We start from the raw sequence: 13,321 nt of genomic DNA, 5'->3' as shown, positions 1-13,321 counted from the left end.
ATATGCAATCAACTCAGGCACGAGGAAGCTTCCTAGTAACAGCACATGAGACAGCGTTAGTGACAGCACAAATGGCTAGACAGGCAGCAGTGAGCTGGACCTTAACACTCACTCAAACCACAACACTAGGCTCTCATTTTTATATAACGAAGTCACATTAATCCAGAATTAGTTGTGCTGTTGATTAATGCTTCTCTCTACCTTGCCTCTGCCTGGATGTCCCTGGTCAGAAGTTCTCAGCCACCCACAGTGCCAGTGTTTGGCATCGACAGCATGCCATTCTCTTTCCTCTCCAGAAGCGCTCTACTTCCAGATTCAGGGCACTTTGTCTCCAGTTCACATAAGGGGGTCTCCATGATGTTGGGAGTGAGTGTGTGTGTGTGTGTCTCCACCCACCTACCCCCATCTGTGTCTGTCTCTCGTCCCGTCCCTTCCCTTCCCTTCCTCCCTCTGTCTGTCTGTGTGTATGTCTGTCTGTCTGTCTGTCTCCTAGTTTCTTTTCAGTCCCACAGTCAAGCTCACTCCACCTGTTAGCCTCTGTCACTGTGGCCTGATTAGGATTCATTTCCCCTGAAAACTAGGCTGCTTCCTGCAGTGTCTCCTCTTCCTGCAGTGTCTCCTTTTCTGTGCTGTTACCTCACTAACCTAGAGATCTCCCTGGCAGGACTGGTGCTGGTGCAGTCTTATTGGTAACATATCTTTAAAATAACTACCTGGGGCAGAGGCAGGCGGATCTCTGAATTTATCATCAGCCTGGTTTAACTAACCAATTGCAGGCCAGTCAGAGCTACTTGGTGAGCCCCTGTCTCAAAAAGAATGACAGCTCAGTCTCTAGGAGGTTTCCTGACCCCAGGTCACATGCACAGAGGTTAAGACACACCCAAAATTTTCTATTTCTTGTTTTTTCCCCATGTGTTTATAATAGTGACCTTGATAAATAATGAATGAATAAATAAATAAATACAATTGAAGAATATTTAAAATACTGACATAGCTGGGTATGTCATTAGGATTCATTTCCCCTGCAAACTAGGCTGCTCAGTGGGAGAATAGTATGCACAAAGCCCCAAGTTTGGGAGAGAGAGAGAGAGAGAATGAATCAGACAGAAACTGGCTGAAGATTTGGTTGCTCACAATGTCTCTAGTTGTCTTAGTTAGGGTTTTACTGCTGTGAACAGACATCATGACCAAGGCAAGTCTTAATAAAACAACATTTAATTGGGGCTGGCTTACAGATTCAGAGGTTCAGTCCATTATCAAGGTGGGAGCATGGCAGTATCCAGGCAGGTATGGCGCAGATAGAGCTGAGAGTTCTACGTCTTCATCCAAAGGCTGCTAGTGGAAGATTGACTTCCAGGCAACTAGGATGAGGATCTTATGCCCACACCCACAGTGACACACCTACTCCAACCAGGTCACACCTATTCGAACAAGGCCACACCTTCAAATGGTGCCACTCCCTGGCCCAAGAATATACAAACCATCACACCAGTGAAGGTTTCCTGTTTCCTCTCTGCCCAGCCTTTCTGTTGGAGGCTCTGTTATGTGCTGATCTAGGCCTATTGGTTAACTGTCCAGAGCTAGGGAGTGACATAGGGAGCGCTAATGGGGAGAGTGGTTGGGTAAGCAGCTATCAAGCATCTGAGTAAGATGTAAGTCCTTAGGGAGTGTGACTGAGCAGGCGCTGCTGGACTCCCTGTGTGGGCTTTGAGTGGAGGGTGCCAGCAGATCTGTGTCTGTTTCCATGACTACTTTATCCCCCTTTATTTTCACCGGTTCTCCAGGAAATGTCCAGTATTTAATTGTTCGGTGGGAAGGCTTGCCACCAAAAAGATATCCGGATTCTCTTCTCTGTCTCTCTCGGTGTGACCCCAGCGATTGCCATGACTCAGCATTTCTGTTGCTAAAGGGCCATGATACTAGACAGGCATTTTCATGTCCTAGTTTCTGTATGTGGCCATTGCTTTAGTTTTCCATCTGATTGCCACCCTGAATCACGTGGGGTATAAACACTTTTATTTGTTTTCTCTTCTTAAGGTCATATCTCAGCAAGTGTCAGATAAACACCTGCAAGAAGGCCGGCTCTATCCTCCTTTGAATACCATTCGAGACGTTTCGTTGAAAATTGCAGTAAAGGTGAGACAGTGCAGCCTCATTACTTCCCTCCCTTCCTCCTTTTGCTAAATGTGTGTCTTTCCTATTTTCCGTGCATGTCCATTCATCTTCTAGGACTCAGGGAAACCAGGCACAATGTTGGGAGCTACTGGGGAGCTGCACTTTATCCTCAGAAGATGGAAACACGGGGATGCGTTATAGATTTCTTTGTCCATTTTTGTCCATTTTCCTCCTGTGACTTATTTCATTCCTTTTAGTCAGACTTCCCACAGTTCACAGCATTGCAGTTGTTCTGTAGAGCTGTTTATGTAGTTTCTATAGACTGACTAGAGAGAAATTTACACCTGGCACCTCCTGCCACATCCCTGACTCTGACAGACTGAGGACAAAGGAGACAGTGTCAGGGGACTCAGGGCCCCTGGGGCAAGTTCTTAATCCTGTAGAGAAAAAAGGTCACTCTGAATCATAAGAGACTCAAGGACAACTTGCTGGGCTTTGGGGAAAGACAACTGGGTGGGGAATCTGAATGGCTCCTGGGAGGAGGGTGCTGGGTGAGGACTGGGAGGGGGGAGGAGTCTGTGCCTTCTAGGCTAGGGGTGCAGAAAGCGTGATGGAGCACATGCTAGAGCAGATCAGTGGTTCTCAACCTGCCCAATGCTGTTACCCTTTAAAACAGCCCTCATGTTGTTGTGACCCCAACCATAAGATTAGTTTTGTTGCTACTTTTTTTTTTTTTTTTTTTTTTTTTTTTAGCAGGGTTTCTCTGTGTAGCTCTGGCTGTCATGGAACTCACTCTGTAGACCAGGCTGACCTCGAACTCAGAAATCTGTCTGCCTCTGCCTCTGCCTCCCAAGTGCTGGGATTAAAGGCGTGTGCCCGCCCGGCTTGTTGCTCCTTCTTAACTGTAGTGTTGTAGATGAGCAGTGTCTCACTCGGTTCCTAAGACCATCACAAGTGTGGGTTTCCAATGGCTAGACTCACAGGTTGAGAACCTCTTGCCCTGAGTGTCAGAGCACGTTTATAACGAGATAGAAAAAGGGAAAAGGAAACGGTCCACTGTCCCAGTCAGAACTCAGAGGGCAGGCAGCTGAGCCATGGATCCCTGAGCTGCAGATCCCTGAGCCACCACAGCGAGGGAGGGGCTTCTGGGGTGGGCGAGTGCTAACCGCTCTGAGGGACCATAAGCCTCACAGGGCTTTCTTCTTTGCACTTTCTGTCTTCATACTGGGGTTTGTTTTTTCTTTTAAGATTGATTTTTATATATACTTTTTAAATTGAGTACCTGTGTATGTTCACTTCAGTGCTGGCGCTTATGGGAATCAGATCTGATTTACCAGGGGTCATGAGCCATCTGACACTGGTGCTGGGAACTGAACTCAAATCCTGGGGAAGAGCTGTGCGTTCTCTTAACTGCTGAGCCCCTTCTCTAGCATGAGGTTCTTTTCGTGAGGTTATAAAATAGGCTTTATAGCTATAGACACAGGCTCACATATAAACATAGAGACAGGAAGCACCTTAGTTAGAATTACTGTCGCTGTGAAGGAAGACCATGACCAAACCAACTTGGGGAGGAAAGGGTTTATTTATTTGGTTTACGTATCCCAAGTCACAGTCCTTTGGGGAAGCTGAGGCAGGAACCTGTAGGCAAGAGTGATGCAGAGGCCATGGAGGGCTGATGCTTACTGACTTGTTCCTCATGGCTTGCTCTGCCTGCTTTCTAGAGACAGGGTTTCTCTGTGTAGCTCTGGCTGTCCTGGAACTCACTCTGTAGACCAGGCTAGCCTCAAACTCAGAAATCCGCCTGCCTCTGCCTCCCAAGTGCTGGGATTAAAGGCGTGCGCCACCACTGCCCGGCTTCTATCTTCTTTCTTACTGAGAGCCCAGTACCACCTGCCCAGGGATGACACTATCCACAACGAACTGGGCCTCCCCCATCACTTAATTAGTGAATTAAGAAAATGCCTTACAGGTTTCCCTACAGCTGGATCTTATGGAGACATTTTGTCAATTGAGGCTCCCTCCTCTCAGATGACTCTAGCTTGTGTCAAGCTGACATAAAGCTAACAGCACAGGAGGTCTTGGCCTTGTCTGCACCTTTATCAAGAAGATGTGGTCAGCCCCTGAATAAGCCGTTTGTAAAGAAAGTTACTAAAGTATTTACTATAGTGTATTAGTCGCTTTAGTTTTTCTTCTGTGACTAAACACCATGACCAAGGCAATTTATAAAAGAAAGTTTAACTGGCCTTATAGTTTCAGAGAGTTAGAGTCCATGGTGACAGGAACATCTTGACTTACAAGGAGGATACAAAGTCTTTTGAAAAGTCAAAGCCTCCCCCACAGGACCTTCTCCTGTAACAATGCCGTATTTCTTAATCCTTCCCAAACAGCTATACCAACTTGAGACTGAGTATTTAAACATATGAGCAGCCTGTGGGGCTCTTTTCATTCAAACCTCCACACATGGTGTCTTAGTCAGGGTTTCTATTCCTGCACAAACATCATGACCAAGACGCAAGTTGGGGAGGAAAGGGTTTATTCGGCTTACACTTCCATACTGCTGTTCATCACCAAAGGAAGTCAGGACTGGAACTCAGGCAGGTCAGAGAGCAGGAGCTGATGCAGAGGCCATGGAGGGATGTTCTTTACTGGCTTGCTTCCCCTGGCTTGCTCAGCCTGCTCTCTTATAGAACCAAGACTACCAGCCCAGAGATGGCACCACCCACAAGGGGCCTTTCCCCCTTGATCACTAATTGAGAAAATGCCTTACAGTTGGATCTCATGGAGGCATTTCCTCAACTGAAGCTCCTTTCTCTGTGATAACTCCAGCTGTGTCAAGTTGACACCAAACTAGCCAGCACACATGGTATTTCAGATTCTAGGGAGGGTGCTTTTCCTCTTCTTTACCAGGGGGGGAGAGGGTGGGCTTTAAAGCTGACCGTGAAGGTAGGGAACGACGTTCAAGCCTAACACAGGACAGACAGCAACAGGGACAGATGTGCAACAGCAGGCAGAGAAGCTTTCTCTAACACAGCTGAACCTGCTTGTGCCTTTTAATGCTCTTGTAGTATTAATCTGTCACAGTTGCCGTAGCCAAGGACCTCTTTCTGGGTGGTTTCAATGAAACAGTTTTTTTTTTTTTTTTTTTTTTTTTAATTTTGTGGCTGCTGTACACCAAGTTCAAGATGTCAGTAACTGTCTTCTACTGGGGTCTGTGTCCTTGGCTTGGGGCTGCTTTCTGTGTCCTTAGACTTTTTCTCTGTATATGCCCTCTTGTCCTTGGTGTTTTGGCTGTTCCGATGTGACGTGGATTAGGACCATCCTAAAAGCCGTATTTTAACTTCTGAAGTACTACTGGTGAGGGCACCAGCATATATGATTATATGTGGGGGAACACAAGCTTGACCCCTAACAGTTTTGGTTAAACTGTGGTTGGTCAGTCAGGCTCTCTGCTCTTAGACATTTGTGTTGGCCAGGAGTCTGCTGTTGGCATTTGCAGCCTCTGGCCACAAGGGGTCAGTAGCGCCTGTACAGTTTCACCAGTTAAAAGGCAGGCAGGCAGGTCTTCTTGCAGATTCAACTTCCTGCTTTAAATATCAGTAATTTAAACTATTGCAAGATTATTGAAATGGCACCATTTAAGATTCACATGCTGATGTTTGTCTTGTTGATTGAAGGTACAGTCTTCAAAATCAGTACTTTGGAAAAAACATCCTGATATTTTATCCCAATCTGTACCGGCCAGTTTTTAGTTTTCATTACTTATGAACTGAACACACTATATTAAGCATATTTTGACAATATAAATGAAAACAAATTAACACATAGAGGAGAAAGTAAGAAGGCAAGGGGCAGTGGAGGGAAGAGGACTGGATTGCAGTCTGTACCACTTAGAATACTGTGCTGTTGCCTGCACAGAGAACGAGGACTCAGGATGAAGAGCCAGTGTCAGGAAGGATGCTGCTCTAAGGGGTTGCAGGTGTGAGGTACCTGGGAGCATCCAGATGTCTAATTCTTCCATGGAGTTGGAGGTGACGGACACACAGGAATGACTAGAGAGATAGAAAGAGCTGGTTGCTCTGTGCTTGTGTTGGTGGTGGAGCAGAAGGCATGGCTGCAGTTGCGGGAATCTGAATACGGGAAGGAAAGTGAGGGCAGAGGACACTTCGTTACTGAGTCCGGAAGATGGAAGGGAGCTAGCAGTCCAAGTTGATCAGCTCAGGCCTGTCAAGACTTTGAAGACTGTCGTCTCTGAGAAAAGTGACAATGTTCACACTGAAATCTTTACTCCTGAGCCTTCCCGGTCACTAGTGTCCCTTCCTCTTGCTACATCTGATTCATAGCTGCATTTTCATTTTCTTTGCTCATGTGTGTGGCTTTTTTTCTGGTAAAAATTATAAATTAACTTTTGAATTGGATAAAAATTTGATTTGTGTTCAATATCACCTTCTCATTATGACAATAATGACTTGCCTTCCTTATTTTTAGATTGTGCAAGATGCATACAAAGAAAAGATGGCCACTGTTTATCCTGAACCCCAAAACAAAGAAGAATTTGTCTCCTCCCAGATGTACAGCACTAATTATGACCAGATCCTACCTGATTGTTATCCGTGGCCTGCAGAAGTCCAGAAAATACAGACCAAAGTCAACCAGTAACACAACAGCTAGGATTTTTAACTTTATTAGTAAAATCTTGAAGTTTTCATGATTTTTAAGGGTCAGAATCTTTTATGATGATTCATAGTGTGCTTAGAATAAGGTGATTTTAGTTTAATAACAAACTCATGGGAGTCTATTAGGATAAATTTCACACTAGACGGTTTTGTTTTACTTACTGTGGATATTTATGTTTTCTCTTGTGATTATTCTCTTTACGAATTCTGTTTAAAAGCTACTGTACCTGCTGCTGAGAAAGTCCTCACTGATATGTAGGAAGCTAATGGAAGACCCACAGTAGTAATAAATTAATATAGCATAACTTGATTACATTAAATGCCTACAGTTCTTTCTTGACTATTTTGCTAAAATCTCTTAAACAGTAAAGATAAACACAAACTTCGGTATAGCTGAACGTTTACTAAACAGAAGCACTACTTTGTTGCCTAGAGAAAAATCTTCTCAGGACTTTTATTCCAGGCCTCCGTTAGCTTTGTTCTTTTTGTACACCTGACTTGACACCTCTGAGAAAGCTCACTGCTGTTTACAGCACCTTGCGTAGCCTTAGCTCATCGGTGTCTTCTGTCGTTGTTACATCCCATAGAGTAGAGCTCTCGCTCCCAAACACTCCATAGAAACACCCTTTCTCATCTCTGAGCAGCCCCCGGCCCTGCTGAGAAGGGCTGCAGGAGGGTCCTTGAGACGGGGCCCTGGGAACCCACCTCTGAGACAAGGGTGTCAGATGCCAGACAGTGGTTCCCAGACAAGCTCGGGCTCCATGAAGATCACCTGCTCTAATGTCCCTGTGCTTAGTTCGGAGGACTGAGAGCTCATGACATGAGTAAATACATCTCTAATGCCTACCTTTCTATCAGATATTAAAATATGTTAATTACCCAAACCATTCTGTGAGAAAAAAGCAAGCCTTTCCCAGGTGGTATTAATTTACTGGACACGTTGATAATGGCATGACTAGAAACAGCCTTAACTCCTAAGCTCAGGTTCGAGAACATTCTGTGTATCTAGAGACGCCCCTGACTTTGAAGTTGCTTTAAAGCCTGTGTGGGTTTGCGGTGGGCAGCTCTGTACAGTGAGCTCCTTGAAGGGGAAGATATGGATGCTTTCAGGTGTGAGCTAAAAGGGTACACACTTTCCAATGACAACTTTTGACTAACGGTTTCTTCAGTGTAGTTATTTGGGAAAGATTCAGAATTTCTATCTTTTCTTGTACGTTTCCATGTTGTCAGGTAGTTGCAAATAAATGTATTTACCTATGCAAAAGATTTATTAAAGCCTAGAGAATATGAATAATACCGTAAATGTCATTTTTTTCTTAAAATATCATCGCTGCACTTGACAATGATAGTGCTGAGTTTTAGGGGATCATATGAAAAGCTATTAATATTTTTAAATAATTTGTTTTGTTTTGTTTTTAAATTTTGTGTGTGTGTGTCTGCATGTGCTTTTTTTGCCCTGGTTTTCTCTGGTGCCCACAGAGGTCGGAAGAGGGTGTCAGATGCCCTGGAGCTAGAAGTACAGGTGGTTGTAAACCCCCCAATGTGGGTGCTGGGAACTGAATGCGAATCCTATGGAAGAGTAGCAAGTGTGTTTACCTTGTGAGCCATGTCTACACTACCAAGGTATTATAAAGTTTTAAAATATTCTAATAATTGCTTATTCCAGTGTGGACTTCATTTAATATATATGTAAGCATATGGGTCGGCTACTATGAGTGACCTCTTCTTATTCTTAGGGAAAGATGTCCCAGCAGGCTTTAGACAGTCACTCGCTATTCATCATGCATTGCAGTCCATTCTTTCATTCATGGTATCCTAGTGGTTGCCTCATGAGGTCAATACTATAAGTCACTTGCCAAGCCCACAGAGCTCATAAGCATAGGCAACAGGGTCCAAGTCCCTGCTTGCTTGTCTTCATCTTCTCTCCTTTTGCTAGTCTACTGTAGACTAGCCAGCAGCATCCCAAGTGCATTCTTAAGTTTTCTAGGAGCTTCATTAAAAAAGGAGAATTCATGTTGATAATAAATTGAACCAATATATCTAAAATGTTATTTCAAAATATAATTAATACAAAAATTATTGAAGTGTTTGGTCAAGTTGATACCAAAATCTTTCAAAGGCAGTACTCCTCTCCACTGATATTTTAGTCAGTTCAGATCAGCCCCAGGCTAGCCTTTTTCTCATGCACCTATTGCCTGCTGCTTCATCCACCCATCGTGGATGTGTGCCATCACACCCAGCGTGAGACAGTAACTCTTCCTTGGAGTTCCTTAATAGAAAGTTATTTCACCCTAGACACCATCCATCCATTCAGTACAATCCCATGTGCGAAAGGCGATGCTAACTGGAAGAGTCACATTGTAAAAGCACACTGCTAGTTTATACTCAATGCTCTCAGGAGACAGAGCCATTACAGTTTTTTAAATTTAAAACAATTTTTAAATGTATCTTAATTTTTTGTACATTGATGTTTTGCCTGCATGCATATCTGTATGAAGGTGTTGGCTCCCCTGGAACAGAAGTTACCTACAGTTAGGAGCTGCCATGTGGGTGCTGAATTGAATCCCAGTCTTCTGGAAGAGCAGCCAAGCGCTCGGAACCACTGAGCCATCTCTCTCTAGCCCTCCATTTCATTTTTTACTGCTACTGTCTTGATCTTGTGGCTCCCAAAGTAACCAAAGGGACAAGAAAACATGGAGCATAATGGGCGCCGGGAGGGCGGGCTTCTCCTCACATTCTGCTGCCTGTCACTCAGCCACAGGGCTGCAGCACAGGAGGCGCAGGCTCTATTTCCTTCTTTCTTTTTTCTTCCTTTCTCTGGCCCGGGGCTGCAAGAGGAAGTAGATAAGATGAACATGTAGCATGGACTGTACCACAAACCCAGTTTTTGTTTGAACTTCACAAGGAAGTGAGTAAATGCATTCTAGCATATGTAGAAAATGGAAGGCCACTCCAGTAACACGCGAGATGAATTCTGCTTTTATAAGCAGAGCCTGGACCAGCTTAAGCTGTAACTCAGCCCTGACCCACTGTAAATCCTACTGAAGTTTTACAGCCTCCCTGCCCAACTCCATAAGAAATGACATGGCGTACTCAGGTTTTGGAGAAAACATTTCTTTCTCTTTGAGGAAAAAAAAAAAAAAAAGAGTTCACATGAAGGTATGATGCTTTACTGAGCAGCGACAAAGTGCTTTCCAGAGTGGCAAATCTGCCTTGCAAGACAAAATGTAGGTTTATCATAAACATAGAGTATAAAGAATTCAGTGGTCCAGAATGCTTGAGGGCGACTCTGGAGTCCACCCTCAGAGGAGGAGCTGTTGACGTATGATGGCTGCCGGGAGAGGAGGAGACAGTTTTCTTTAACTGTGCCCTGCTAGGTCGGCCATTTTCCAGAGCAGGCTCTACACCAAAGAGTGTTTGGGCAACAGAGTTGGGCTTGAGGGGGGAGGGAGGAAGCAAGCAGGGTGGGCAGGTGGTAGATCTAGAAGGAGTTGGAGGAGGAGGGGGAATATGAACAAATATACAAAGTAATAAAACTACTGTTTTAAAGGAAATATACATTCTAGATTTCAAAAATGAAATATGTGGAACAAAGATTCACTGGAGGCTTAACATCAATTAGTAGATCAATAACTTCATTGGAAATTACCCAGATGGGAGCTGGGGTTGTAACTCACTGATAGTCTAGCATGCCCAAGGCCCTGGGTGCAATCCCCAACCAGTACTGCAAGACAGACAGACAGACAGGCAGACAAATACAGAATCCCCAAACCAAAGCCCTAAATGGCTTAATGTCAGCATTCTGCAGGAGTTAATGGGAGACTGGTTCAAGCTGGCCCAGTGTGAAGAGACTAGTTTGGTGTGTAGGAATTTTTGCAGGGCCTGGTGACATGAATTGATGTCTGAAAATTAACAACCAGGCAGCATGGCTGCTCACTGAGAAAGATGACTGCTTTGGGAGTGCTTATCCGCTGAGCACAGCCCAGCTTAGAACATGATCAGAGAACAACTTGACAGGGACAGTAGCAGTGTTCCGACAGGCGCCAAGAGAAGTGTCTCACAGAGATAGGAAAGTCTCTCTTGTTAGTCTACTTTAATCACCGTGATAAAAATGTGAAGCAAATAAGTGTAAAGAGAAATACTTCCTTGGCTCACAGTTTCAGGGGAGTCAGCCCAGGGCCCCTGGACTGCTCTCCTCACTGCAGGACTGTGGGGAGAGAAAACACTGTGATTGCAGGAGCACGTGCCCGAAGAGGTAGTTCATTCTGTCAGGAGGCAGACAAAAGGTTTGAGGCCAGGATATGTTCTTCAAAGGCACTGTGTCCTGGTAACCACAGCACACCTGAATTCAAGGCTGGCCTGTGCCACACAATGAGATCCTATCTTAAAATGATCCAAATCTGCTAATTGCAGCACTCAGAGGCAGAGAGGCAGGCAGATCTCTGAATTCAAGTCCAGCCTGGTTTACAGAGTCACCTTCAGGATAGCCAGAGCTACACAGAGAAACCCTGTCTCAAAACAAAACAAAACAAAAACCCCCAATCAATCAAAAGAGCACATCCTCATTAGCCACTTCTTCATTAACAGCTCAATCAATAAGAACTAATAGATATATTAGTCGTCTGACGAAGTTTAGCACCATCATGATCTGATCACCTATTGATACATCTGCCAACTTACAGCTACTTCTTTAACACCACTCTGAACTCTATACATCTAAACTGTTCTTACATTGAGGAGAATTACTAGCCACCTTACCTCGAGGTTTGGCTGTTAATGGTGGTAGGGTTCCACTGTAGACAGTGAAAGCTAATCCTACCCAATGTGTCTGACAAAGCACAGAGAATTAAAGAGAGAAAGCAGTCTCTAGTACTGTCGAGAGTGACAAGACCTGTGATCATCCAACTCTGTCTTCCACCTCAGCTCCTTCCCCTCAGGCCAGGCAGGTCCACACACCTTCATAAGCCAAGGGATTGGTCAGAAGCCTAGAGGAGGTACTGAGGAGCTGGGCAGTCGGGGGACTGTAAGGTCATCCATGCTCCTGGTAGCAGGAACTCTGGAGTAGTTCTACCTGGGGCTGGCTTTTCCCATTTACTTCCTCTGAACCATGCAGGAGAAGGGAGCCCTTACCCAAAGCCACGTATGCACTGGGGAGGGTGGTGTGTGTTCTTGTCGGGATGGGCAAACCCAAGCAGCAGTAGTATGCTGGGGATACAGTGCTGAGCTTTGAAGTCATACGTATGTATGCATGCATGAAGGTAGGCGTATACACATGCAAGGAGATGTTTTAAAAATCTGAACCTCTTTAACAACTGTCTATGGAAATACACTTAAAAGTTTTGTTCAGTGCTAGTGCTGGGTATGTTAAAGCGGAATTCTTTGAAAGAACTCCAGAGGCAGCCATGAGCTCGTAGATTTAAGACTTGAATGTACTCTGCTCATTCAGTGATGTACTGCTCCAGTTTCCGTCCATAAGTTTAGTCCTTAAGCTGTTTCTATTTCAGAAGCCATTTCTACTAACAATCTAGGAAAATCCTCTAAGGATTAACTGTATATAGCACATAGTTTCATTTCAAAGGACAAAGGGTTAATGGAATTCAATAGGGGCTAACAATTGTGAATGCTGGTTTAATGTTGTTAGTTTAAGGAGATAGACACAGAGGTGATTCGTCTGCTATATTGTTTTCAGTCTAGGCAAACATGGAGAGTATTGGATGGTGTAAAGTCTTCTTTCTTCCCCTTGTGAGGGGAGGTGTGGAGGCCCCAGCTTGAGTTCCATCTGCATAAAAAGGGATTGAAACACGAGCTGAGGAGCAAATGTCTTTCCAGACTGGCCAGAGCTTTCACAGACTCATTTGTGCCCTAGAAGACTCATGCTGAGCTACACAGTGGGGTCAGCTCCACAGCCCCATGGGCCCCACAGGGGTCTGATGAGGCCATTGAGTCCTCTCCCTAACCAAGGCTGCCTGTTTCCACCCTAGACAGCCTGTGTGACAGTACTGGCTTGTACTGGCTCATCAGGAGTTTCTCAATGCACACAACATTGGTAGCCAGTGATGTTTCATGGGTACCAGGGTATTTCTCTGTGTGTCACCAAGTCCTGCCCGCATAGTTTGGCATCTGGAAGGGACTGATTCATCCCTCTGAGACCTAGCAGGGGAATACAAGTCTCCTCAGGGAAGGGGTGCGATGGTTGAGACCAGAGAGAAGGAAGGTGCAGTTGGCACATCGGCGATGTCCTGAGATTCTTAGGCTGGTTTCTTAACAACAAAAAATTGGCAAAAGCTCCTTTGCTAAGGATCTTCACAATTTCTTAGGTATATGAGTGTGATGGTTTGTATATCCTTGGACCAGGGAGTGGCATCATTTGGAGGTGTGGCCTTGATGGAATAGGTGTGACCTGGTTGAAGTAGGTGTGTCACTGTGGGGGTGGGCATAAGATCCTCACCCTAGTTGCCTGGAAGTCAGTCTTCCACTAGCAGCCTTTGGATGAAGATGTAGAACTCTCAGCTCTACCTGCGCCATACCTGCCT

The 13,321-nt window shown here is 44.9% G+C and overlaps 1 protein-coding gene across 1 annotated transcript in view; it reads left to right on the top strand.

Moving 5' to 3' along the window:
- Positions 1-7,108, top strand: part of Me1 (malic enzyme 1) — a 116,436-nt gene extending 109,328 nt beyond the window's left edge. The window contains exons 13-14 of the mRNA XM_085827809.1: positions 2,038-2,136; positions 6,601-7,108. Coding sequence (XP_085683935.1) covers positions 2,038-2,136; positions 6,601-6,771 — 270 coding nt within the window. The 3' untranslated portion in view covers positions 6,772-7,108. The remainder of the gene's footprint in view (positions 1-2,037; positions 2,137-6,600) is intronic.
- Positions 7,109-13,321: the final 6,213 nt, after the last annotated feature.

This window comes from Mus caroli, unplaced genomic scaffold (genome assembly GCF_978045245.1).
Source record: "Mus caroli unplaced genomic scaffold, Mus_caroli_1 scaffold_11, whole genome shotgun sequence".
NCBI lineage: Eukaryota > Metazoa > Chordata > Mammalia > Rodentia > Muridae > Mus > Mus caroli.
Note: the sequence above shows the minus strand (reverse complement) of the source record. Positions and strands in the feature narration are given on the sequence as shown.